The sequence below is a fragment of the Rattus norvegicus genome, chromosome 20 (genome assembly GCF_036323735.1).
Source record: "Rattus norvegicus strain BN/NHsdMcwi chromosome 20, GRCr8, whole genome shotgun sequence".
Taxonomy (NCBI): domain Eukaryota; kingdom Metazoa; phylum Chordata; class Mammalia; order Rodentia; family Muridae; genus Rattus; species Rattus norvegicus.
Genome location: NC_086038.1, coordinates 49,542,119 through 49,569,811, shown reverse-complemented (window position 1 = coordinate 49,569,811; position 27,693 = coordinate 49,542,119). Strand labels below are relative to the sequence as shown.

At 46.5% G+C, this 27,693-nt stretch overlaps 1 protein-coding gene across 3 annotated transcripts; it reads left to right on the top strand.

The window, feature by feature from the left end:
- The first annotated feature begins 5,723 nt into the window (after positions 1-5,723).
- Positions 5,724-27,347, top strand: Prdm1 (PR/SET domain 1). 3 transcript variants are annotated; one of them, XM_063279179.1, is made up of 8 exons: positions 5,924-5,985; positions 7,392-7,470; positions 7,583-7,831; positions 14,434-14,553; positions 17,626-17,878; positions 22,460-23,565; positions 23,797-23,925; positions 24,309-27,347. In XM_063279179.1, the coding sequence occupies exons 1-8, from the start codon at positions 5,924-5,926 to the stop codon at positions 24,882-24,884; spliced, it is 2,574 nt and encodes an 857-aa protein (XP_063135249.1). In that variant the 3' UTR covers positions 24,885-27,347.
- The last annotated feature ends 346 nt before the right edge of the window (positions 27,348-27,693 follow it).

Here is a 27,693-nt window from a genome sequence, read left to right as displayed (position 1 = left end):
AGATTAGAGGAGCTTGCTTCAGCCCTGAATACAAGAGGCACACAATTAGGAGGAATTAGACCTGCAACAAATAGCCTGGATTTATCAGCTTTAATTGTCTATTGTCAGGACCCAGCTCTCCTCCAGAGGATCCCGGGGCAGTGTACACTCTAATACTTTTAATGGCCTCCATCGTGGGCTTAGCTCTCCTAAAAGACAGTGTCTGCTCTTGGCAAAGGAGCTCTCCCCAAAACACCAAGCTGTTACTTTCTCTGTGGTGGATCCCATTCTAAGGTAATGCAGTGTCACCCTGGTCCCCACAGGTGCACCTCAAGGGGAAGAAAGATGGCTATTGAACCTAACAGGTATCTCTGCTTCCCTGGTAGGCACTTTCAGGGAACAATGGGCTGTAGATGGTGACAGATAACTCCAGGCTGATGGCTTCAGAGTCTCCCACTCTCTTTGTCAGGGCCCGATGGGTCAGAACCCCCTCACTATCTTCCCGTTAAAAAGGGTTATCTGGCTTATACTTAGTCAACAGTGGAGAGTTCTTTTCAGAAGATAAGGTGTCTATTAGATGAGGCCTGTTATTGTAATACCATTGTCTTTTGTTTCCTCTATTACCCTCAGCCTCTCAGGTGGGAAAGGCTACATTTGAGGAACTAGTCACTTGTCTCCAGATTCTGCGCTTAATGTAAAAGATTCCGCCTTGGGCTTCCTTCTCGCTTTCTAAGCCTGGCATGACGCTCCTAACTCTTGAATTTTGGGTTCTGTGAGTTAGAGGGTTGTATGCCTGTAAGCTCTCAGGGCCATGGTTGCAGGTGAGATTATTGTTAGTAAAGTCGGGAAGCTTCTGCAGAGCTGGTCCACAGTTTACCTGGCAGGGAAGTGGGCTTTGGTCTTGAATCTGGTATTCAGCTCAGGAAAAGAACTACACCCCTTGGAGCAGAATGTATGCACGGGACAGGGGTCGGTGATTCATGAACTCATTGTGACTTCTTTAGCTCTCTTTGTCCGCTTCTTACTCCCGGAGAATTTGAGTGCACGTGTATATGATCCAGCAAATGCACGCACAGACAGACACACACACACATCCTCTACCATCTCCCATCTTCCCTTAGAAAGGAGAAGTATTCATCAGCCCCCCCCCCCATTTTCTCCCTCCATGACCGAGCCTCTATTCTAGGCTAACCTGCTTTGTAGCTGAGAATGACCTTCGATTTTTGATCTTCCTGCCTCAACACCCCCATGTGGAGATTATAGGCCTCTTTATTTACTTCATGCAGTGCTAGGAATCGAGCCCAAGGCTTTGTGTACACTATCGTCTTTTTCTTTCCACTGTGAGCCTTTCTCCTTGTTGTAGCGCCTCTCCTCCCACTGAAAGAGAGAGGCATACCCTGGTCCCGGGCTCTCACTGGTGCGGAAGCTATCCTTCCACCCTCAGACTCTGAGAGGAGATTGTTCAAGGAAAGTGCCCCTGAGCGTGCACCTGCCCTGATGCCTCCTCTCTCTCCTTAAGTCTCTCCACCCTGGATCCTCTCATTCCTTTTCATACCAAATCCAGGCTAGACGTCCTCTGGGTTCAGAAATGATTGCTTTCCCCACAGCCTTTTCAGAAGTTAAGATCCCTCTCAGATCTGAATCACCATAATAAAAACATAGTTAGAAAGGCAATCCGAGATCTTGGAAACCCACAGTGGTTTCCCCCACAAATGCCAGGGATAGGAGGGTTAGCGACTGTTGGCATTATTTGTGAAGTCGGTGGATGTTACAGAGTGATATTAAACTGAACTTAGAAGTGTGTGAATAATTAGATAAAACCAAAACTGTGACAGAACCAAAATATACTGAAGTGTCATGACATGGACAGTGCTGGGAAGCCCTGTCACCTCGGCCATCTTGAAGGTTTTTATGGGCCTTAGGAGAGTGTTTATCTTTGGTACAGTCCTCGAGAGAGGAGAGAGAAGAGCTCTCCTTTAATTTACTTAATCTCTGTTTCCCTTCTTAAGCAAGTCAAAACAGTGACATCATTCTTAAACGTCCCACAGGCCCCTAGGATCGCCATTCCAAAGTCTAGGCCCTGACGATGTTTGTCCCAGTTTTGGGGGAGGTGAGCTGTGTGTCACGCGAAGGAAGCTTATGCTATTTTTAAATTGATTTAACACATCATCGAAACATATCGTGCACATAATCACACCCATGACACACACGCTGCCTTGTAACACAGCATGTGTCATACATACATTCTCTCTCTCTCTCTCTCTCTCACACACACACACACACACACACACACACACATAACTTGCTCTTCTTGTCCGGCTCCTAAAAACGGAAGGCAGCCAGAGAAGCCAAGCCCGGTTGACTTGAGTTGAAAAGGCTGTTCAAGTTTAAAAGCCAAGTGCCCCCTCCAGTTCTCAGCCTGGCTTTGAGACATGTGGGAGGGCTTCAAAGCCACAGAGCCCCTCTTTAAGGCTCAGACTTACAGTTGGTCCCCAAATGTTTACCAGCGTGAAGATGCCTAGCTTACAGGAAGTGGGAAATGGGTGTGGGGGGTTGGGGGTGGGTGGGTGAGTAGGGAGTGGGGAAGAGGGTGGGGGGTGATCTATTGATGTGGTTAGCCTGTCATTGACCTTGTTTGGGTATAACAGGAGTTGAATTAGAAAATGAAAACTCGTTTCATCTTGAACATATTTTATCCCATTTTTTTTTCTTACTTTCCTTACCGGGGGGGGGGGGGGGAATTCTTTTTAACCCAAGTGGAGTCCGGTCTCCAGATTTGGTCCTCAAGTTCCTTCCATGCCACAATAGTTGTTTTACCCTTAGAGTCATCTGCCGGCCTACAGAGTGATACCCAACCCACCCAAAGACTAAAAGGGGCGGGGAATCTAGCCCAGGAGCTGAAACTGAACGAATGTTGGGTTTTGATGATGCATCAGAAGAAAAGGACCAGGCTTTCTGAGAACAGAGCTATTCGGATCGGCATGGGCTACCATTTCACAGACGCTTAACGAGAGATCTCTGTGGGGGAAGGGCTGATGAAGGAAGACAGCTACTGAGGCTGGGGTGTCCTAACACGGGACGAAATGATAAAACGACTAAAACCGTACCCAGTGGTTGTTTAGAAGACATATTTTAATACTTAAGATTCCAGACCCTGGCCGCCCCCGTGCTTTCTGCTGCGCACCGGCGCTAGTGTCTCCCAGTGTCCTAGCTTTAGTCCACATCCTGGGCGCGCCTAGCTCCAGCCTTTGAAGTGCTGGGTGACGCTGAGCACACCGTCAGGCTCTGCTTAGCTAATCTGCTCTGGACGATACCTAAGTCGGTCATATGAATGTGACTTTGTTGAATATGATCGCACTTCCTTTCTCCTCTTTTTGGTGCCCTTCCTTTTAGCTTATATCACTATCTCCCCTTAACTACCACGATCATCATCAAAAATTGGCCTGGAGCTATTTATTTTGTTTTGTTTTCCCTCAGCTCCTGGTATCAAGAAACAAACACTCCAAGGATATTATACTCCAATACTGTATCTCATTTTTTTTTTTATTATTTCCTGATAGTTTCACCCACCTGGAACTAATTTTAGGGTTGCCTGGATAAGCCTCACACTGATATTTGATGTTTGCGTCCTCCCTATACTCAAGCCCATTTCACCACCTCGGAAGGTGAGCGCAGGCTGATATTAATTAACAGTGAGTTGATTCACTGGCATCTTCCAGTCATTAAAGCAAACATTTGGCTTAAAATAGCCCTCTTCCCGGTTGACTGCCACCCTTGGCTTATTTCTTTACGTCACAGCGGTGGAATCACTGACACTTGCATGGTATCTGTGCCCCAAGAGCACTGAGTTTATCCTGAAAGGGAAGCAGGGTAGAAAGAGGGGGGTGGGGGGAGCCTGTGTTAACTGCTGTGTGTGTAGTGGAGACAGCTAGCAGCAGGCCAGCCCTTGGGATGACTGCATTGTTTTTCTGTCCGTGGTGGTGCTGACTCAGCATCAGTTAATGAACCCTCTGCAGGAGGCTGGATTTCTTTTGTTTAATTATCACTTGGCCCTTTCTGAGAACTCTTAAGAATTGTTCATTCAGTTTTATACCCGCGGCACAAGAGCACGCCAACAGCCCGTTTCCTCTTGGTGCTAGCGCCCCCTCTGGCGGAAAATGTAATAACAGGTGGACCTGCAGCCCCCAGGGAGCAGTGTGCTACTCTCGTCAGTCCCCTGGTATAAATTTGATTGTTCTGAACTACACAGGTTGTAGAAGGATTTTTTTTTTTAGATGTACGAGCCATTTTCTGTGACACAATCTTCTACCTCCTACCCACCTCTCCCCCCCACCCCAAAAAAATTTTCTGGGAAAGTTTCTCGAAAGGAAAACAGATAAACAGGCCTGTCTTTACGATTGAGTTGAGCTTTTGTTTTGCTCTGTTTCATTTCTTCCTGTAAACAAATACTCAGATGTCCACTTCATTGTATGACTAAGTTGGTATCATTAGGTTAGGTCTGGGTGTGTGAATGTGGGTGTGGACCTGGATGTGGGTGTGTGTGTGTGTGTGTCCCGTGTGTTTAGAATACTAGAAAAGAAAGATACCTCAACGTAAACTTTCGGGAGAGGTGATTTTTTTTTTTAAGTGGGGTGGGGGAGGGGGTAGGACCCGCGATGAGGCAAGCAGGAAAGGGGGAAGACTTGGACTTCTGTGATCTAAAAAGTCTTGCGTGATGGGATGCTGGCTATAAATGGGCCCTTGGCAGCATTGTTTCTGTGAATTGGAGGATCCCAGTGAAGGCAAAAGACCATTGAAGGAAGTCCCGCATCTGGTTTGTTTTGTAATGAGAAACAGGAATGCAAGGTCCACGCTCTTAATAATAAACAAACAGGACATTGTATGCCATCATCACAGGATGTCCTTCCTTCTCCAGAAGACAGACTGGGGCTGAAGGAAAAAGCCGGCCAGGCTCCGAACGAGCCCCACTAATTACTGCCTCCGACGGCTTTCCACTCACTGCCATCAGTCCAGCATCCCCCTTTTTAACTGTGAGGCATTCATACTCTCCATTGTGTGTCCGGGCTCAGAAGCCTGGCTGTGGGTTTGGGAATGGGAGGCAGGAACAACAAAACCAGTACATAGGATTATAACTTTTTCCTGTTTCCCTATTTCCAAGTGGTTGAAAGGAGGAAGTCAGGTCTGACCAAGCTGACTGTATTCAGTTAGCAGGAGAAATGAAATCCTATACGTTTCGTACTAGAGGAGAAACTCCTTAGAATATTTACTTCACCAGCAATGACTCCAGAACTAACACAGCGACATTGTAACGCATGTGCTGCCAAAAATACTTCAGCTCTGTCCTTCGAAGTACGGCGGATCCTGTAATTGAGACACCGAGTCTAGGTGACTAGGGTTTTCTTTTGAGGAGGAGTCGTCCTACCCCCCCCCACCCCCCCACCCCGCCCCATTCTGCCGCGACAGGAAGCTAGCGATCCGGAGGACTTAGAATACAATCGCAGTGTGAGTAAACATGGAGGGCAAGCGCCTGCGAAGGGAAGTAAGAAGATTCCCAGTCCGTGTTGAAATCCATTTGCAAACAGAGGAAGCTGCCGCGGGTCGCAATCGGTGGGGGGAAGCCCTGAACCCCACGCTGCACGGCTGGGCTGGCCAGGTGCGGCCACGCCCCCATCGCGGCGGCTGGTAGGAGTGAATCAGACCGTCAGAGTTGGTAAAGAAGTCTGCGGCCGGGCTGGGAGGGGAAGAGCAGTCAGTCGCTCGCCAGCACAGACACTGCTGCCGTGACACTCGGCCCTCCAGTGTCGCCGAGACGCAAGAGCAGCGCGCAGCACCTGTCCGCCCGGAGCGAGCCCGGCCCGCGGCCGTAGAAAAGGAGGGACCGCCGAGGTGCGCGTCAGTACAGCTCAGCCCGGCAGGGACGCGGGAGGATGTGGACTGGGTGGACATGAGCGAGGCTTATCTCAGATGTTGGATCTTCTCTTGGAAAAGCGTGTGGGTACGACCTTGGTAAGGAACCAGATTCTGCCTTTAATACGATTTTAAAACTTTTTTATCCCTTTTTCTTTCCTCCTCCCCGACCCCCCCCCCTTTTTTTTTTTTACTTTTCTTTTCTTTCCCTTTCCCCTTTTTCTTTTTTAAAGAATGAAGCCGAAGTAGAAACCAGCGCTTCTGCTTTAGTGCGCGGAGCACTGTCAAACATTTAGAAGACTCTTTTTCCCCCCTCACCGTATGATTCATTAACCCTTTCAGTTCTAGCCATAATTGTCAATTCGCTGAAATTTCAGTAGTGGTTCTTGTCCGCTTCCCCATCCGCTGCCGGTAAAATAACTATCCCGGTTGGCTTAGGTTTTCAGTTTTATTTAACATCGTTTGTCCAACATGACTTTACATGTTGGAACTAAGTAAAAAATAATATAGTTTAAGTTGTAACCGAGACGAGGACAAGTAAACATCTCTCCTCTCCTAGGAGCATCATATTTAGGGGACGTGTGGGGAATTAATTGTAAAAACCAGCTGGAGGGACTCCGGCATAACCGTGTTTACATTTTCACCAGCGCACGTTCTTACATGGATATACTCAGTCCTAATTTTATCTGCGGCGTCTACGTGGGAATATGTTGCAGAGGCTGTCTTATCGTTTTTGCTTTTCCTCTTTGGAAAGGACTTTTTCCTAGGGCAGATAAGAGGAGGATCCCCCAAGTCTTCTGTATAACTTTAGTTACAGTAAACTGTGCCACTTCAGTGACTTCTGGGAATTCATGCACTTTCACATTTAAATAGAAAGTGCTATTTGTGGCTAAGGGCTCCTAAAGGAATTCTCTTCAGGGAATTCTATTGACTTTTTTTTTTTTTATGTTTTGTTTTTAATTTTCCTATCTGGCTCGAGATGCCCACCGATCAAAAAAAAAAAGTTGCTGGGTGTTTCCCCTTCACCCAATTTTTCTTTTCCTGTGGTCCAAGGGAGCTCGGGAAGGCTGGTGCTCAGGGATGCTGGCAGGATGCAACCCCTCTCAGGCTTGCCTGCTGGAGGCTGAAAGAGGCTGAGCGCGCGCGCGCGGTAAAGGGAGGGAGACGCAGTTGTTTTGAAAGTTGTTTCGGTAGGGAACTGGTGGGAAAGTTCAGTTTTCCCCATTTGGAAAAGGCAGGCTGGGTTCCGCTCCTGCACCACACGCGTTTTCCATTTTTAGCTTCATTCAGACGCAGACAGCGCCCCTGCTTCTTCCTCCCCTTGTTTGTGACACTTCTCTGAGGCAGCTTTTCCACAGCTCTGAGGGTCTGGCGGCCATGACCCCGGGTGTCCCGGGACACAGGACGCAGCAGTGCCCACAAACATTTCTGCCTTCAGAGGTAAAGCCAAGGATTGTTCAACGGTAGCTGTGTGTGGATGTATATATACACATTTTTTTTTTCAGCCAAGGGTTGCATTTTAAAACCAGGCTTCTTCAAGGCAGTCTACTTTACACGGCTTTGGACTCTTACTCAACTGTACAAGTACTCCATCGGCTTTTAAAGTCTTCAGACTACTGTGTTAGTCATAGCCTCGAAGAGGGAGACACAGGAACGCCGGACAATGGGGATTAAAAGCCTTTCCCTTCTCTTCCAGGCTGCCCCCAAGTGTAACTCCGGTTCCGTGAAGTTTCAAGGATTGGCAGAGACGTCTGGGATCATGAAAATGGACATGGAGGACGCGGATATGACTCTGTGGACAGAGGCCGAGTTTGAAGAGAAGTGTACGTACATAGTGAACGACCACCCCTGGGATTCCAGCGCCGACGGGGGTACTTCTGTTCAAGCCGAGGCATCCTTACCAAGGAACCTGCTCTTCAAGTATGCCGCCAACAACAGCAAAGAGGTAAGCGGCTGGCTGCCTTATTGAAGTCTGACTGGCAACTGGGCCAGCTCTCCTACTCTGTCTGCGAACTAGGAGAATTTATAAGCATTGGCAAATAATTGATCGCTCCCAGTGGCTGTTTTCATTGCTTTCTCTACAAGCCAATTCCTATTCATTTCCTCCTCCCTTCAGCTGTTCTGTGCTAATTAGTAAACAGTTAAATCTTTTGGCAAGTTGGCATGTCTTGGGAAAGCTGACTTGCAGCACTGGTGGGTAGCATTGTAAAGGTGTCCAGTGCTTTGCCTGCTGGCCCTCTTGTAGCAAAGCTTTGAAGGAAGGAAACTTTCTTAGAAAAAGAGGTTTCCCCTTTGCTCCTGAGATGGCTTTATTCTTTTAACGAGCCAGCTTTATTAGCTGGGTTTCTAAAATTATTCTCCAAACCTTGACGTGTTTATGAACTGAAGCGATGGCATTAGCCGGGAAGAGGGTCACATAAACGTGTCCTCTGTCAGGATGACTTCACTAACCACTGTTTACCTGTGGCAGTCCCTTTGCCTCGGCCGGGCTGGCAGGCCCACATTTTATGGCTTCAGAAGTGGGTGCACTCTTTGTATCAAAGGGACAAGCACCTGAGGAGCACCTGATTCGTATTTAGCCTTTTATACAACAATTAGAGCTGGCCGTGATGTGTGGCTGGGAAATGATTTGCAAAAATTCTTACTCTTGAGAGTCTGGCTGATTCATTTGATGGGCTAAGTTGCTGAGGCTAGCCCCCAGGAGACTTCCCACCATCACCGTCGCCCACAGTGCTGTGGTTTCTGATACTGTCTTTGGGGAGCAGTGAATGGGGTGGGGGTGGTAGGGAAACCTGTGTTGTAAGGATTCCAGATTTACTCCTGGGAGTATGTATTATGACTGGCCAGGTCACTTTCCCCCTTCCCTAAGCGACAACATGTCAAGAATCCCCAGAGTCCGGGAAACACTTTGTCTCTTTCCTGTTTTGTGTGTCTGAGTTCAATGTTTTGGGGGGAAGGAGGGAGGGGGAAGAGACTGAGGTCTAAACTTAAAAGAGAGGAATTCTGCCTTTGAGTTTCCCTAAAGCTCCACCCTTTGTTTTTATTTCTGATGGGAGACTAGTGTTGTATTTTATGGAAAGCAAATTTTAAACCGTAGTTTGTATATAAACATCACCAAAAAAAAAATTGTAACCCCAGAGGTCACCCTTAATTATACCTCTCTCTGAAAACAATGTTCTTCTCAATAGGAAGCCTCTGAGTGTGTAAGCCTTGGAGTCCATGTAGCGTTTGTTTTGGGTATTTGAGGCCTGGCCTCGGCTTTAAAAGGTGTAGTGTGCTCTTTGTCCCGTCAAGATTTGCCTAAATATTGTTCCGTTCAATAAGGGTCACTCATGTCCTGTGTCTCTGTAGCCTACTGGGATAGAGGTAAAGACTCCCATTTTTGGTCATCTGCTTCGTCCCTCTCAGGTTAGCCCTTTCAAGTTTCTCAATTTCTGCTGTTCTCTTGAAAAGCCACGGCTGGGTAGAGTTATGCTATTAGATCATTTAGTTCAAGGTTCAGGGAGGGAGAGAGAGAGAGAGAGAGAGAGAGAGAGAGAGAGAGAGAGAGAGAGACAACTTCCCCAAAGGAGCCAGGCACAGACCGGGAGCAAAGTTCTCTGGTCGCTCCCGGTGTTTCTAGACCATGCTACACTAGTCCCTCTTGGTGTCACTGTGGCTTTATTTTAACATAGCTCACCTCCACTAAGCCTGTTTGATTTTTTTTTCTTTTTTTCTGCTGAATTCCTCCCCCTCTCTGTATGTTAAGCCACCAGAAGAGGCAGTGCTTGTGTTTTGGCGGGGGGCGGGGGAGGGGGGGTCCTTCACAACACATAGAAAGTCAGGATTCTTTGATCCCGCTCTAGATTTTAGCCAAAACAGTCCCACTAGCGCCTCCTCAGTCTTCAGTCGTGAACGCAACCAGGAAACAAGATGTAAGAACCAACCTGTCCTAAGCATACACCAAAAAACGTGGGCCCTTTTTTTTTTTTTTTTTTTTTTTTCAATCTCCCTGTCTCCGGTTTTGAGCTTCGGGACAGCTCCCTTGGGGCGGTGAAGGGGGGAGGGCAGAAATGAGCCACCGCCGAGGGCGCGGTAGCTGCACCCGGGTTCCAGGCCAGAAGCGTCTAGGATGGATAAAATGTTTACATTACCGCTGAGTTCCGAGAGCCCCATAAGCTGTGACTGAGGGGAAAGGCCTTTCTCCGTGTAGTTTTTATCTGACTGGTTTGATCTTGTCCATCTTTAAGTGTTTTCACTAAAATAGCAAAAGCTGTTACTTTATGTGCTGTGTGCCGACATCCTGGGGATTTTTTTTTTTTAAACAAGATCATTTTTCATTATGAATTTGTGCTGTGTGTCAGCACCTTCCCCCACCCCACCCCACCCCCACCCACCTTGGTTTAAAAACAAAACACGAGAACTGTATTTCTGATCTCAACATTAATTTTTAGCCCCGGCTCAGAATCATTCTGTGCTTTTATTTGGGGCCGTTCGATCATTCTTACTTCCTATTTCCAGACCTAAAAACCAAGTCCAGTCATGCTATTCAAAACGTTTAGAACGTTTAACCCGGTGGGTTCTTCTTTTGCGGGGGTTTCCCCCTCAGCCTCCTAAAATAATCTCTGAATATTTGACTGCGTAAAAAAAAATAATAATCAATTTTGACATTGGAAGTTTAGGAGCAGTGTCCAGGACGAGTCTGTGCTGTCAGCTGAGGTGACGTGACCTCAGGCACTGTGTGGCTCCTCTGTGACTCTGGTCTGAAGCCGAGTGGTGACAAACAGATCTAGGGACTCGGTGTCCAGTTCTGACTGAAGTCCATTATTAAATTGAGCCATCTGTACGGAATCTCAGCATAACATGCAATTCCACCTCCAGACTGTTTTATTTGGTAGCGCGTGCCAGGGCCCCATCGCTTCTCCCTTCACGTAAAGATAAGGAACCTTTCAAAAAACACCTGTTGATCCCTTTGAAAATTGGGGTGAAGAACAGACTTGACATCTTGGCCTATACCCTTATAATAGGAATACAGGAAGGGGAATCTAATTGTTGGGTGAGATTTGGGGAGGAGAAAGACAGCAGCAAGTCATTAAAGCGATCGTAACTTTAAAGTGAGGAAACTCAGGCCGCATTCAGAGCGGAATGGTGTCTCTTTTCAGTGGAGATGCTTTTCTACTGGGCTTGTGTATCTCGCACACTCTCTAAATGGTGGTTTGTTTTTAAAACAAACAAACAAACAAACAAACCTCTGTTATCCTTACCATTGGACTTTCATTCGGTACTCCTACTCACTCCGTCCTGCACAGTAGGAATCTTCATTTTGTAAAGTTAAAAAGAAGTTCTGCTTTTCGTCTCCGGAGCTCCAGCTTGTGTCCTGTAGCCAAAGCCACTGACAGAGACGGATGCACCTAGGTGACAGGGGGGTCAGCTCAGCACATGAAGCAAGCCGTGAAGAGCTTCTGTGGGGCAGAAGAAGCTTGGGCAGACTTAGGAGGCCTCTTTCTCGCACTGGTGGGTTTAGGGAAGGAACACAGCACAGTCCCCAGCAGTAATTCTTTAGGACCCTGGTCAGTTCCAGTGAAGTTTCCTCACCTTACAGTGAAGTTTCCTTCCTTGGTGAGGTGAGCACACTCTTAATTAGTCCTTTTAGCACTTCACAGGCCAAATTCCACCGTGCCCTTTGCTTGTTCCTAGGTAGGACAATGTAAACAATGGGTTAGGAAGATGGGGTTGGGCTAAGATACTCATCTGGATCTGTTTCCTACTTCCCACTAAGAACAACCTTGGCTCTTAGCCCCATCCAAAGACAACCCCACAATCACCATCACCTCAGAGCTGAAATTTGTAATGTCTTCTTTGACGAATCGGACACGGATTCGACGTGAAGGTGTTTACTGTGTGTTGTTAGCACGCTGAACTCGGGACGGCTATAGGTGGTTTATTTGATGTTCTCCGAGATAGAATCTTGAGATGTCTGTAGTCAGAGCGCAGGCCACAAGCTGCTGATCTTCCTGCTTGCTATGATTAGAGGCACCACCACACCTAGTGATAGGCGGGTGATTTGGAAGCTACAGGGTTTCTCTTATCTCAGGATGCTGAACTGTGTGTCTTTGATTATCTGTCAGTGCGAATTTTCTCCTGTTCCTCGGCTCTGGTATAGTAGGAATTCTAATTATTAAGGTTCCATTTTAATCATAAACATCACCTAATATTGCATTTTGGTCTGGCTATATTTCCCAGACTGACCTTGGACTCGCCCATCTCTTGCCTCTGCCTCCAGAGTGGCTGGGACTTGAAGCCACCCCAGAATTCCTGGCTACTCTTTTTCTTCTCATTCACGTGACTTGTCTGCTGAGTTGTGTTTGTGAGGTTATAGATGTCAGGTCCTCCAAACACTGGCTTAAATGTCTACAGTGCCAACTCCATGGTTATGCCTAAAAGATACTAGATAGCTTGTACCTTCTCCTCTTTCTTTCCTTCTTTCTTTCTCTTTCTTTCTTTTTTTCTTTCTTTCTTTCTTCTTCCCTTCCTTCCTTCCTTCCTTTCTCTTTCCTTCTTCCTTTTGTAGAACCAAGGGTCTAACTTCCTTTTGGCCACAGGGAAACGTGTTTTTTGTTAGCATTGAAATCTATAGGTGAAAACCCAAGAGGCTCCTCTGTAGAGAGAGGAGCAAATCTGGAAGGGAACCTGTGACCTCATTGTCCTGCTCCTCGTCGGTAATCAAGCTCTGACTCCCTAGAAACTGTGCGCAGGAGGCTATAATTTAAAACCAAGTTGACGAACCAGTCGAGCGCCTTTCCTAAAATTACTGCTTTAAAGTGGATATGTCGAAATTATCAGCTGCTAATTATTGGCTCCCTGACAAATGGCATTATTTGTCCGTCCTGCTTGGCATTTTAATATTATGGAATAAGCATTCAAATGTAAATGTCTAATAATTTGTGTATTATAGGAGACAATCCCATGGATTTTACAGAGCGGGTTCAATAATTTGTCCTAAACAGGCCTGGGACCGGGGAACTCTAGTCAGGCTTTCTGTGTAAATTTTTATCTCCGAGTCTCTGCTCTGAGATGCTCCTGTTTCCACAAAGCTGGGTTGGTGGCACAGGCCACCAGCGATGAGGTGTTCTTGGAAACATAGACAGATGTAACGAGGGCAGAATAGACAGATGTGCCGAGAGGAGGGGAGGCGATGAACATCTGCTTTTTTCAGGCCTTTGCCACAGATTCATAAAGGACCAAAAATAACACCTTTAACTCAACGAGTTTGTTTCGAGTTGTGCTGGGTATAGAGAATTTCTCCTCTCCCACTTTCCTGTCTTAAGAGTGCCCCATTAACATGTGTATTGAATATTAAGTTGCTTAAGAGAAATGGCATTTGATGATAAAAGGACACCTGTCATGAGAGTGGCCTGTCACCGCTCTTCAGGTCTGTTCATTCCACACTAGAACAGGGTTTGACTTTTGGTGAGACTGGGTACCAGTGTAGCTCATAGGCGAAGTCTTGGGTTTCCACTCAAACTACCTGAAGGGCCGTTGATTTGCTTCTGTGCACCTACCGTTCAGTTATATGATCATAGGAGAGCCACCAAGAAAAAAATAAGATAAAAATAAATGCTGTGCTTTAAAGGTGAAGCCCTTGGTCATTTCAGTAAGGTCTCCCTTAAACTGTTTTGAACCAGAGACAAAATTAAATTGAGAAAGCAAACCTGGCACTGGGAGAGGTGATCAGAGTCACTCAGGGTTCATTTGAATTACTTCCTGGTTTGTCTTTGGGGTTTTTGTTTGTTTGTTTGTTTTGAGGGGTTTTATTTCTTGATACCCTAAAAAGAAAGTTATGCTCAAGGAAGAGTCGCCATAGTTAACGTATTTCTTCAGCAAACCCCACAGAGTCAGAGTTCACGAGGCCTTCAGTCTGAAAAGGTCATTTCCTCAGATCTTAGAAGCCACATCTTTTAGAACCCACAGTCTCCTCATTACATATTCCATTTCAAAGAGGGACTTCTGACCACCATTGAGTAGACGTTAGAGAAGAACAAAGTTACTTGAAAGGTCTTTCTTCTAGTAAAGAACCCTTACAAAGTATGAGGAAGGAGGGAGGGAGCAGTCATCTGGAATTTAAAAAAAAAAACACAAAACCTTAATGTGTTTGGTTTCTGGTTCCCTCGGCCTCTGTGGAACAGCTAAAGAGCATTATTTTGGTTTCTGAGGTTAAAACTCTTGCATTTCCCTCAAGCACACTGAGCTTATGGTTTGAGGGAGAAGGAGGGAACTAGGGAACTGAAGGCAATAATTTGACATCTCTCTCGGCAGCTCCATTCTCTTAGAACGGAACGCTGATCTCCTGGTCTTCTACCAAGCAAAACAATTAAAGCAGAGTCATTGTCACCAGAGAGCAGTCCCCTGGACTATTTCAGCACTTGGATGACTTGGAAAGATGGCTTACTGTCAGCTGTGGAGGCATGGATGACGCCTCGCTGGGTTATCGATTGACAGTTCCATTCACTGAACTAGCTAGACTGATGTCTCAGAATCTGAGTGTTGACTTCATGTGCTTCCCTTCAGGTTATTGGTGTGGTGAGTAAGGAATACATCCCAAAGGGAACGAGGTTCGGACCCCTGATCGGCGAAGTCTACACCAACGACACGGTTCCCAAGAATGCCAACAGGAAATATTTTTGGCGGGTAAGTGAGAAAACATTTTTTAAAAGATTTTTTTTTTAAATTTTCAATATAAGGGGGTAAATGGAGCTTAAAGAACAGGCTTACTTCCTTTTCAACCTGTGGTGAGAAACGACAGGGCTCACCCCGGGGAAACATTGGAATTCTGAGCAAGGCCAAGAAAACTGCTTATAAACGCTCTGCGTGGAGACATCGGCTGGAGCTGGTTAGATGTGAATGACCTGGGAATCTCAATGTTTGCAACTCATTGCACACAGGTCTGTGAGGAAAGGAAGCCGTTTGCTGCTTGCTTCAAGGGCAGATTCATTTGCATCTCTCTTCGAGGAAGTAGTAATGAGTCACCCAGCCTTAGATTTCACCCTTTTCTTGATTTCTTGCTGAGTTAACTTCCTTTGAATGGACGAGTTATCCTAAATGAATCGTCTCAAAGAGAAACGTCCCTGAGAGAGGATAAGCAGGTGGGCTAGTGGGGCAGAGAAGGACCGTGGAGATGGCTATTCTAAGGTCTGGCCTCTGCCATCTTCTTTGGACTGTCAGGGTTAGCAAGGACTCCGAGGTCACCTGGGAGAGATGATAGTTGTGGGTAAAACCTTTCCCCAAGATGTCTCTGGCATGTTCAGTTCCCTCAGCTCAGAAACGAAGAGCTATTTATACAAATCTCGTGAGCGGTTTTCCTCACACAAGACACGAAATACACACCACCCAAAGAAATGCTAATGTCCAAAACTGGATGGTGTTCACTCTGCCTGACCTTTTCTGCCTAAGAAAAAGACTTTGGCTAAAAAAGAAGAAGGAAAAAAAATTTAAAAAAAGACCTATTCCCGAGAGAGTCTTTCTTCATCTAGAAAGTTTTGTTTCCAGAGACTTACTTAACACTTATACAACTGTGGTTGTAGTCTTGTTAAGAAGTACTTGTTCTCAACTTTTATTTACTTGATACTTACTTGGCGTTAAAAATCTATCGCCCCAAGATTCGAGTTGCAAGAACATGAACGGTTTCGCCTTTTCTGTTGTTCTGAGATGGGGGAACCACAGCGGTAGATTAATCTTGGCCTCCATGAAGACGATCGGACGTTGTCCTTTTGGAAAATGGTCAAGAAGCACCCAAGTATCCCCCATGACTGTCCCAGTTCTGTTTCATTTAAAGATTTACAAAAATAATTAGGCTAAATAACCAAAAGGCTTCCCTCGGGAGGAATTGATTTAAGTCAGTTGTCCACGTGCCAGGAAGCTGGGAATACATCTTTTCACAGGTTGGAAGATCCCAATCTGTCACGCAGGAATAGGAACATCTGTCTGTTGGGAGGAATGAAAGGTTGCCATGCAAATGACATAGTCAAAGAGATGCTTAGGTTGAGAAACCAGTGACATTTCTTGTAACGGTAGAACGAATGATTCAGTTTATGTTTGGTCCTCTTGATACTAGGTGGAAAGGCGGGATTCTATTTTCTTGGGGTGCCTGTGACTTTCACGACATCCAGGGTCCTTTTTTTTTTTTTTTTTTTGTTAAAACGAGGATACAGTAAACCATAGCCGTGGAAGCCCACTGGGACCAACACACTCTCTGTTAGCAGTTTCCGCCCTGGTGCAAGAGCAATGGAACCCCTTGTTCCTGGAAGTTTGCGCGTCAGAGTAAACAAACTTGAAAACCCCTCTTGATAGCTGAATCCAGCCGGTCTTGTTACATTTTTCTCTTAACAAGACACACCGCGGAAGCTCTCGCCAAGGCTGCTTTGATGAAGCCACACGCTCTCCCCCCCCCCTCACAATTCACAGGAAGTCACTCTTAAAAGAAACTGATTCTGCTGTTTACTGCCTGTATTAAAGGGACAGAGTTCCTTTTTTATGTCTGATAACGCTGGGGAGAAATACAGAAACGGTCACACAGCCTGCCTGTGACTAAGAATAAAGCAAACAGCCTCCCGCCCTATAGAGCAAAATCCCTGGGGTGAGCAAGGAAGCATCAGACCTCTTGGAGAGACTGTCTTGTGTGTCAAGAAAGCTCTGGGGTCTGAAGGAAGGCGATGGTTCTTCAAAGAAAGGAACTTTTCTGGAGAAGATAAGGAGTGAGTGTTTTACCCCTTGGTTTCAGTAGGAGTGTAGTCCTCCCCCTGATCTTACCTATACCTTTAACCAAGTTGTGAGTACAGCTGTGAGTCAGAGGGAGCATTGTTGAAGGACAGACTCTGAGTTCTTCTCCACAAGGAGCATTTACCGTCCTCCTCTTCTCCCAAGAGCCCAAACTGGTGGCTTTGGCCGGGCTCCTCACAGATACGGGCGGAACTCTCTACTCCTCCATCAGGAAAGAGGCACACGGGCTGCATATGTTTACCGAGAGGAAAAGTTACTCCTCACTAGGCTGTCAAACTTTGGCCTCCGTGCCAGTGGCTCACTTTGTTAGCGCAGGTGAAGTTAGTTCACCTTTGCCCCGCCCGGTGTTTCCACAAAGAGGCAGGGTTCCAAGTATTCATCTGAACAAGTGTTACTGTGGGACTCGGGGTTGGGGGTGGAGGATGTTTGCAGAGTCTAAGCCCCGGGCAGGCGGAGGTGTAGGAAACACAAGTACAGAGGCCATAGAAAAAAGGTGAGACTCAGTTTGACGCAGTCCTTTCGACTTGGTGTGCCCAGTGACTCAAAGCACTGGAGATCAGCACAGTTGGAACTCTGTGCTAAGCAGAGTCGCCTGATCAATATTGGCTACCGTAGCAAGGGTACACCCTCCTTACGGTAGTTTCATTCACTCCTGGCTGTTCATTAATTTGGATTTTGTTTTGTTGTTGTTGTTGTTGTTGTTGTTTTATTATTATTTTGGTATCCACTGCTCTCCCCAACATGAAAAGACCATAGAATTGAAGCAGAAAAGTAACTAACCCTTTTATATTAGAGGTGATATGCCCTGTTTCCGCCCTGCCCTCCTTTCTGCTGATTCAGCACGAGTCCCACCAGATCAGCATCGAGGGCTGGAGTCATGGGCACAGCCTTGCTCCCTTGTGTGCATTCCGAGCAGCTCGAGGAAGCTTCCCGGCGGCGTTGGGCCAGTCTTTTCACCCTGCGTCTCTCCTCTCTTTCGAACAGATCTATTCCAGAGAGGAGTTCCACCACTTCATCGACGGCTTTAACGAGGAGAAAAGCAACTGGATGCGATACGTGAATCCAGCTCACTCTGCCCGGGAGCAGAACCTGGCCGCCTGCCAGAACGGAATGAACATCTATTTCTACACTATTAAGCCTATCCCTGCCAACCAGGAACTTCTTGTGTGGTATTGCCGGGACTTTGCGGAGAGGCTCCACTACCCTTATCCTGGAGAGCTCACAGTGATGAATCTCAGTAAGTGGATTACAGAACAACAAAAAAAATATATATTTAAAAATGCTAGCAATGTCAGATCTGCCCCTGTGAGCTAATAACATGGTGTCTAATTATATGGCTTGGTCATGTGTTGGACTAAGTAGGTGGCTTTAGCTAAGACTGGGAAGAGGGAAAACATTCTTTAATGTCCCTGCTCCTTATTATAGAACTTAATCATCAAATATATATATATATATTATATAATATATATGTATATATTATATAAAATAATTAAAACCAAAGGTTGTTTTCAGAAACTTACAGGAAGAAATACATTTCCAGTTCTAGTTTATGCAAACGGGTGGTTGGAGGCACGACAAGGCCTGGTGTGGACATGTTGAACATGCCAGCTCTAGGTCCTTACTGCTGTGATGTGTCAGAGCTTCAAGTTTTCACTGAAATCTTGTGAAGATACGTGTGGCTGAGAAGCCGTGATCTAATGTGAGAGGCTGTTTCTAGAAGAAGAAAAAAAAAACTGTCAAAATTGTTCAAGTCTTCTAAGTGAATAACCCTGAAAGACTTCATATCTTAGCTTCCTTCCTTATGGTAAGATGAGTCAGTCTCATCTTTTAATCAGTCTTACGGTAACCACCTATCATTTTATCTCGACAAATCCTTGGTTCCTTGGGTTTATAAGCTTTTACTTTTTCTTCTTCTTCTTCTTCTTCTTCTTCTTCTTCTTCTTCTTCTTCTTCTTTTTTTTTCTTTTTAAATTTGGCTAAAATTACTGTCGTGACCTTTACAAAGCATCCTTTGTAGCCCCGAGGTAGCTTTGAGAACAATTTAAGAATAAAAAATGCTGACTTCTGTTGTAACCCTGGGCGTGTGTTCTGGGTTATTACTGCTGGGTTTTACAGCACTTTATAAAAATGACCGTCTTTTGATTAAAACTGAACGTTGAAGGTTTAAACGGTTTCGTTTTGGTACTCTCTGAAACTTGAGGAGACGTTTCCAGGAACCTGTAGACAGTCCCAAGCTAATGTTTACCCAAGTTCTTACTACACTATCTCATTTGCTTTCCCTGGAGACTGAAGTAGTTCCTATTTTACCGTTGAAACCCTGGAAATAACTCTTAACTTTACTATTTTAACCTTAAGACCAATGGCAGTGATAGGAAACAGGTATAGCTAGCTAGGCTCATTCTACCATGAGTGTGCTGTCAGGACTTTTCAGTTTTCCGAAAAAATCATAGCTTCAGTACCTTTCCTGTAGGCTCACAGTATAGAGCTTGAGCCCAGGGCCCTTAACTCAGTGAAGTATACCCTTGAGCTAAACGTGGCGGGTGCCATCTATCCTGGCCAGCGGCAGCAAGCCCTCACCTCATGTGTTTGGGTTTTTTTTTTTTTTCTTTTTTTAAAAATTTGTTTTTTTATGGACAGGGTCCCATGCTACTTAGGTTCAGTTCAAACTTGACAGGTAGGAAGGAAAGCCTGGAGCCTGATTCCGCCGACACCTTCCACATGCTAGGACTGCAGGCCTGTGCCCACCACACCTGCTCCACGTGTTTACTCTTTGTGTTTCACGAAGGCTGTGCCATGACATCTTTGTTCCTCAGATACCCCTTCAAGCGATGCAGGAGTCTTCCGAGGGTCACGTTAGCACCTCCTTTGTCTGACATTCCTAGGACAGAGAGAGCTAACCTGCCCTGATCGTGAAACCTGTCGGCTCAGGTGTGGCTGCTGATGACTGACACTCTGATCAGGGAAATTTCCAGCATTTCATCAGGCCTAGTAGGCAGATCGAGTGTCCAGGATGGGTTGTGCTGGATTTCCACGCTGAAAGCGTAACAGAGGTCTGTCCGGAATCTCTGTAAGGACTGCCACGTGGGGTGGAGGGGACGGAGATCTAATGAAGGAACGTAGGCCCCCGGAAATCACAAACTGAAGAGAAGGGAAAGGGAGGGGAGGAATGTGGAAGAGAACTATTACATTGAGCTCCTGGCCCTCCCAATCTTTTTTGGTAATTTTTTTTTCTATCATCTATCTATCTAACTAACCCATCTAGAAATCAGTTGACCAAATTACAGACTTCTTCTAAATGTTAATCTGCTTTCTCGGTTTCAGTTGAAAACAGACTTTGTTTTGCCTACTGCAGAACTTCTAGGTTCTTTCTTGTAGTCTTGGGGGTGCTTATTATAGATCGAAAGTGTGAGTCGGCATGATTAAGCCATTCAGAACCTTCTGACGCTGCTCACTCTTGAAATGACGCCGTCCGCCTACAGCCATTTAAGATTTAAGAACAAAAACAGATCTTGATTTTTCTTTCTCATGTTAACTCAAGCTGCTAAGTGGGAGAGTTAGAAATGGTATCGGCTCCTGTGATTAGTCAGCTGCTGAAGGGTGGGCTTTTAAAAATGTACCTTCATGTATGGGTCCATAATCTCCAGCTGTAAAGCGTTTTTTAGAGACACCCACGTCTTGCTTCGGATATCCCTTCAGGATAAAGCCCTGAGCCTGTCTTTTCGGAAGGCAGAGCCACCAAACACTAAATTAACGAGTGTCGCAGAGAAAATGAAGGGTTCTGGCTCCTTTGTTTCTTGGTTCAATCATTAGCTTCACGACAACTGAAGTGCTTAGCGGGGACAGATGTGATTAAACCTGTGCTCTGCACTGGGAGAGAGAGCCTTGATGCTTGAAGCTTTTGTGTGTTGAGTTTCCACTGTGGGACTACTACAAAAACATTGCGAGTCTTTGATGTGATTTGCCACATTAAAAAAAAATGGCACAGTGTGGGGTGTGGTGGCACACACCCTCCATCCCAGAGACTGAGAGGCAGAGACTGGTGGATCTCCGGATTCTTGGCCAGTCTGGTCTATGTAACAAGTTCCAGATCAGCTGAGGCTGCAGAGAAAGTCTTCCCCCAGACCGGCAACAGAAAGAGAGCAGAGTTAGTGCATGGGCAGGCAACTTCTTTTCTTTTAACCCAAGGGTTAAAAATCTAAAATCATTATCTTCTTTCTAACCCCCGTCAATCCCTTCCTGTGACTGTGGGATGCCTTACCTATCAGTCTTCCAGCTTACTTGGCTCTCCCTTTACCATTTTAGCTTTTAAAAAACAAAAGTGACAATTTGAACTTCCTGCCTGCTGGGCCTCACCCGAAGGACTGATATCAGCCCGATAAGGGGATATTTATTTTGGTTGAGAGGCCTGAGAAATTGCTCTCCCTCAGAAAGCTTTCTGTCACTGACCCCATCAACATCTCCCCTGATAGTGTTGTCTACGGTGTTTATTCTGGGGCTCTGGCTACCCAGGAGTAACTGATAACAGCAGGCAGGAGATAAGGCCCTGTAAAGCGCTTTCCGACTGGAATCAAATCCCTCCGGCCTGTCAGCCTGGAGAATGGATTTGAAAGGTTTAGTCCTGGGCTTCCACGGAGTTCATCTTCAGACCTATCAGGTAGCAAGCTTAGAGCTCCTTCTCAGTTAAGCCAGAGGGGGCCGTTCTATAGGAGCACAAAGGATACTTCTTTACATTGTCTTAAGTGGCACCTCAAACCTGCCAGATCTTCCGTTGTGGAGGTCAGGAATCTTGCTTCTACTCAGAGCACATGCACCCCCAACTGCTGGTACTCTCAGCATCCTGGGCAGGTGTACCTGTCTGAGTGAGCATCCCGGAAACGTACCTTACCTCAGCCTGTGCATCGTATGTGATTTATCTTAGGCCCAGGAAGGCTGAGTTGAAGCTTTTCTTGCAGGCTTCTTCTGCCCTGTGTAGGAGGGGCCATATGACCATGGATAGTCTAGGACGGGACTCACTTTTCTGAGCTTTACCAGGGTATACAATGCTGTCTCTAGGGGTAAATGTTTTCCCCCTTAGCTGCCTGCTTTCTTTGGTGCTGTAAGTAATTGGACTGGCTTGGGAAATACCTGTTGTGGTTTGGCAGCAGTGACTGTCACACCTCATGGTTCCAGGAGACAGCCCAGGTGGTAGTCTGGTTAGACCAGAACTTTTGGTGAAGTGTTTGCACTGCCCGACAATGGCTAGTATGTATGTATGTATCTGTGTCCTTCTCTACTTGGTACAGGCAATTCGAACAGGGCTTATGGGGTTCCTCTGTGAAGAGAATCAAGTTGAAAATGGATGACTGCTCATTACTTAAAACTAGTCTTAATCTTTCATCTAAGTTTGCACAGCCTGCTGATTTCCTTTAAGTAAACTGCGAATGACTTATTAACCTGTGACAACCCCCCACCCCTGTATTTTTCCACCCCATCTTAGTGAACGCTATGCCGGTTCCAGTTTGAGCAGCACTTTTCTATCGTAGTTCTCACTAATGGAAAAGAGATCATTCAAATGGCGCTGGGGCTATGTGGAGGTTGCCATTGTCCCCTGGGTGGGTTTCCTGTCCTTCCCGCTTTTTACCCCCTCAGAGGAAATGGAGCAGTGCCTCCGAGTGGGTGGCCCAGAGCCCTCTGGAGTGAGAGGCGGCAGGGGCCAGGTGTCTAGCTTTTGTATTTGCCAGCTGCTGCTCAGGGTTTCTCAAGAAGAGAGGATGGCTTTCTGATTTCACCTCGGTTCCCTACAGCCCCGCGAGTAACCGCCCTTTCTTCTTCGTTTTAGCACAAACAGAAAGCAACCCAAAGCAATACAGCAGTGAGAAAAATGAACTCTACCCAAAGAGTGTCCCCAAGAGAGAGTACAGCGTGAAAGAAATCCTCAAACTGGACTCCAATCCCTCCAAAAGGAAGGACAGCTACCGTTCCAACATTTCACCCTACACTTCAGAAAAAGACATGGATGGCTTTCGGAAAAATGGGAGCCCGGACATGCCCTTCTACCCTCGGGTTGTGTATCCCATCCGGGCACCTCTGCCAGAAGACTTTTTGAAGGCGTCCCTGGCCTATGGGATGGAGAGACCCACCTACATCACTCACAGCCCCCTTCCGTCTTCCACAACTCCAAGTCCCCCTGCAAGCAGTAGCCCAGAGCAGAGCCTCAAGAGCGCCAGCCCCCACGGCAGCCCGGGGAACACGGTGTCACCCGTGGTGCCAGGCCCCCCAGAGCACCGGGACTCCTACTCCTACTTGAATGTTTCCTATGGTTCTGAGGGCCTGGGCTCCTACCCTGGCTATGCCCCTGCCCCGCATCTCCCGCCGGCTTTCATCCCCTCCTACAATGCTCACTACCCCAAGTTCCTGTTGCCACCCTACGGCATCAGCTCCAATGGCTTGAGCACTATGAACAATATCAATGGTATCAACAACTTCAGCCTATTCCCCAGGTTGTATCCTGTCTACAGTAACCTCCTCAGTGGGGGCAACCTGCCTCACCCCATGCTCAACCCAGCTTCCCTACCGAGTTCCCTGCCTACCGATGGAGCCCGGAGGCTGCTCCCACCGGAGCACCCCAGAGAGGTGCTTGTCCCGGCGCCCCACAGTGCCTTCTCCCTTACTGGGGCTGCAGCCAGCATGAAGGACGAGAGTAGCCCCCCCAGCGGGTCTCCAACGGCGGGAACTGCGGCCACGTCGGAACACGTGGTACAACCCAAAGCTACCTCATCGGTGATGGCAGCCCCCAGCACTGACGGAGCCATGAATCTCATTAAGAACAAAAGAAACATGACTGGTTACAAGACCCTTCCTTACCCGCTGAAGAAGCAGAACGGCAAGATCAAGTATGAGTGCAATGTCTGTGCCAAGACGTTTGGTCAGCTCTCAAACCTGAAGGTAGGCCTCCTGACCCCCGCGGGTTCCTGCCCACAGACCCATGCCCGTTTGTCCCCGGCTGCCTGGCTGTGGGTTGTTAAGTGCGTTTGAGCCATGGGAGACCCGGCTTGAGCCTGGACTGCTAGGCTGGGGGTTTGCATCTGCATCGTACACACCCACCTCTAGGAGCAGAAAGGTAGCGGGTTAGGCCTCATCACAAACCCAGAGCTAACCCCTGTGGTTTCTCCCCAGGTCCACCTGAGAGTGCACAGTGGAGAACGGCCTTTCAAATGCCAGACCTGCAACAAGGGCTTTACTCAGCTCGCCCACCTGCAGAAACACTACCTGGTACACACGGGAGAAAAGCCACATGAATGCCAGGTGGGCAGCGTTCTCTGGGCAGAACTCCCGACCTCTGTAGAAAATACCTGTAGGGTGGTCTTCCCGTGTTGTTTCCACAGCTGCTGGCACTGCTGTGACTACACACAGGCTATACTGAGGAAGGCTGGGTGGATGACAGTCAAGTTTCCGAGGGTGGGGACATGTCCATGGATAAACAGTACCTCAGAGTGTTGTTGGGAGTGTGCCCAACTACCCCCCTGCCCCCATCGCTTACCACAGCACCAGTGTCATTAAGTGGCTTCTGGCCTCCCAAGGTTGCTGCATATTAACCTGTTGTCTTGCCCCCTCCCGCTGGCAACAATTAATCTGGTCTCCCTGTCTCCCTTCTCTGCCTTCACTTGTCCACCCCCCCCCCACTTTAGGTCTGCCACAAGAGATTTAGTAGCACAAGCAATCTCAAGACACACCTTCGACTGCATTCTGGAGAAAAACCTTACCAGTGTAAGGTGTGCCCTGCCAAGTTTACACAGTTCGTGCACCTGAAGCTGCACAAGCGACTGCACACCCGGGATCGGCCTCACAAGTGTGCCCAGTGCCATAAGAGCTACATCCATCTCTGTAGCCTCAAGGTCCACCTGAAGGGCAACTGCCCTGTGGTCCCAGCCCCCGGGCTGCCCTTGGAGGACCTGACCCGGATCAATGAAGAAATCGAGAGGTTCGACCTTAGCGACAACGCTGACCGTCTTGAGGACATGGAGGACAGCGTCGATGTGACCTCCATGGTGGAGAAGGAGATTCTAGCCATAGTCAGGAAAGAGAAAGAAGAAACTGGTCTGAAAATGTCTTTGCAAAAAACCATGGGGAGCAGACTCCCCTCCTCAGGGTGCAGCCTCTACGAGTCATCAGACCTGTCCCTCATGAAGTTGCCTCACAGCAACTCACTACCTCTGGTGCCTGTAAAGGTCAAACAAGAAACAGTTGAACCGATGGATCCTTAAGATTTTCAGAAAACAAGTGTTTTCGTTTTTGCTCCTTAGGGTATGGCTTGGCGGGTCAGACTGCCTGTAGCAATTGCTTGTACGCGATTCCAGATCCGCAAAGCTCTACTGGCATCGGGTGGTTCCCCGAACCTCTCTGGAATTAAAGAAGGACTCCAATGTTACCAAAATCTCAGGGCATAAATTGAGGCAAAGACTCACTATATATACATATATACATATTATATATATATATATATTATACTTATTTACAACCATGTCTATATATTTGAACCTGTGTATTTTGAATATTTGTGTGAATATGTTTGCATAGCCTTCCTACTACTAAAGCTATTGCCTAGCCATAATTATTTTTTCAATGATAATCCTTCATAATTTATTATACAGTTTATCTTTCAAGAGGAAGCAATAATTAAAGAAGTTTACAATGACTGGAAAGATTCTTTGTAATTTGAGTATAAATGTTGTATCCCTGTCCGGTGGCCATTCTTTGTAGATAATTTCTGCACATCTGTTTAAAGGCCTGAGGCTCAGAAGATAGTTCTGTGTTTTTGGGGCAAAACTTTCTCTATGATGATGCTTTAAAAAAAAAATGAGGTTTTGATTATTGCCAAAGTCATGTGGTTGGTGCGTTGACTCAGAAGATCACATCATCTGAGTGACATTGTACACGTCGGGGATATGTGTGCAGAATTGCTCAGCAATGATTTGAGGGGAAGGGAGAAGAAATATTTTATGTTTCTGATGACCGCTGGTTTTCCTCTTCCCACTCACAATTTTACCAATGGCGACAGGAAGGCTTTACCGACCTGTCTCTCCAAAACCGTAGGGTCTTCCTGTCTCCAATGTCACATGACCATTCTGAGTGGCCATTGGACTTCGGCATCCCCATATGTTAAATGAAAATGTGAAGAAGATAAGAAGTCGTACGTGTTCAGAAGATCTGTCTTAAAGCACAGATGTTTGTGTGTGTGTGTGAGGGGTTGGGGCCTTGAGTCTGGCTGTCGTTTTGCTGTTGGCTTGTTTTTGTTTTTGTTTTTAGTGTCAAAATTGCACAAAGCCGGTGCCCTACTAAGAAGGATTTGATGTAGAAAGGCTCAGGCCACACTTAAAATACAATCAAGCAAAGAGAACAGAAAGAATAAACATAAAAACGGGTATCACTCTTAGCCTTTTAAGTTAAGCGGGTAATGAGCATCCCTGTCCCCAACACATCAATTGTATTTTATCTGTAAAACTCAGTTTTTCTCAGTATTTGTGCTTCATTGTTTTTTTCTTTTTTGCATTGTATAATTAACTTAATTGAAGACGAAAGGGCATTGCAAAGGTGTTCAACAATTACCTCATTGAGTGTATCCAGTAGGAGTGCAGGAAGTGATGTCGTATCTCATAAGTCATTTGCTACCTGGCTGAGCACGTGTGCTCGCAAACGGTAGGCTGGGTGGGTCTGTCCTGTATTCTCCTAAGCCCAAAGGTTACCTGTCGGTGTTCAAGGTGTAATAAAGAAAGCTGTATATTTATGAACCTATTTATACCACTATACCGTGTGTATATATGATATATTTATAACCACTTAAATTGTGAGCCAAGCCATGTAAACGAACCTATATTTCCTAAGAGCAAAAACAATCTCTCTGAAGCTCTGCTTAAAAACTCCATGACCTCACTATCTTATCCCACTGGTGCTTGGGCACCACCCTGCCTACTACCAGAGACCAGAGCACCTCAGTGCAGAGGCAAGGGCCGTGTAGCATCTAGGGAAGAATAGAAACATCTCATCATGCATTTGATCATCTTGCTACTTTTGTGCCAGTTGGGGGTCACAAAATAACCATTTTCCTACTTCTGCTCTATTCTTCCTCTCCCTCTTCCAGAACCTTGTCACAGGCTCATTCTCCACTCTGATGCTTACCTTAGCGTTTTGTAAACCCAAGAGCCTTACTGACCTGTTGCTGTGACTAACAAGATGGGTTTCTCCTTACCTACAAAGGATCAGAGCCAGAGATTCCACGCACGCCAGCAAGCAAGCTCTCACTGAGCTGCGGCCCTATCAAGACTGGTATCTCTGGATGTACCTGTGTTTGAGGGAAATAATCTTTAGTTGTAGGTTAACCAAAGCATGACAATGACACCAAATATGTTTCCTTCCCAGTGAACTCGGGTTGCTTTCCTCCTGTGTTCCCTTGTGTTGAGAGGATTTTTACAAGGACGACGACCGCTTTCTTGCCATCCGTTTTCCTCTTAGCCCTCCTACATGTGAGTGTTGAGCTCACAATTAACAGTGGTTTGTTTGTTATGTTTGTTTGGTTTTTTTTTTTTTTCCTCAGAGTTAAAACTGACCAAAGTTATTGGCTTTTTACTTTGCTAGAACAACAAACTATCTTATGTTTACGTACTGGTTTACATTGTTATTTATGTGCAAATTGTCAAGATGTAAATTAAAATATAAACGTTCATGCTTTACCGGTGCTTGGCTGGTGTCTTTGAAAGATGTTCTGTGCTCTTGTCCCTACGACCGACCGCAGGGTCACTGAGCCACATTCTGAAGAATTTCCCCTGCCCCACCCCCTCCTCCCAGCAGTATGGCCTGGTGCCCAAGCTCTCCCCTTTCTGTGGGCTGCACTAGGAAGCAAGTGAGCGTTACTGACCTGGACTATCTCACGCCTCCACTCAAGTACTAACCAGGCCAGACCCTGCTTATTTTCTGAGACCAAGTGTGTTCAGGGTGCTGTGCCCTGACTCTCAATAGTGTACAGTTTCCCTTTCATGATGAGTTATAGCTACGTAGCGATATACCTGAGATCACAGT

Coding starts and splice junctions, on each gene's coding strand:
- Prdm1 (XM_063279179.1), top strand. CDS start 5,924: ATGAGCGAGGCTTATCTCAGATGTTGGATCTTCTCTTGGAAAAGCGTG. Junction 14,554..17,625: donor ACAGGAAATATTTTTGGCGG/GTAAGTGAGAAA, acceptor TCTTTCGAACAG/ATCTATTCCAGAGAGGAGTT. Junction 23,926..24,308: donor AAAAGCCACATGAATGCCAG/GTGGGCAGCGTT, acceptor CCCCCACTTTAG/GTCTGCCACAAGAGATTTAG.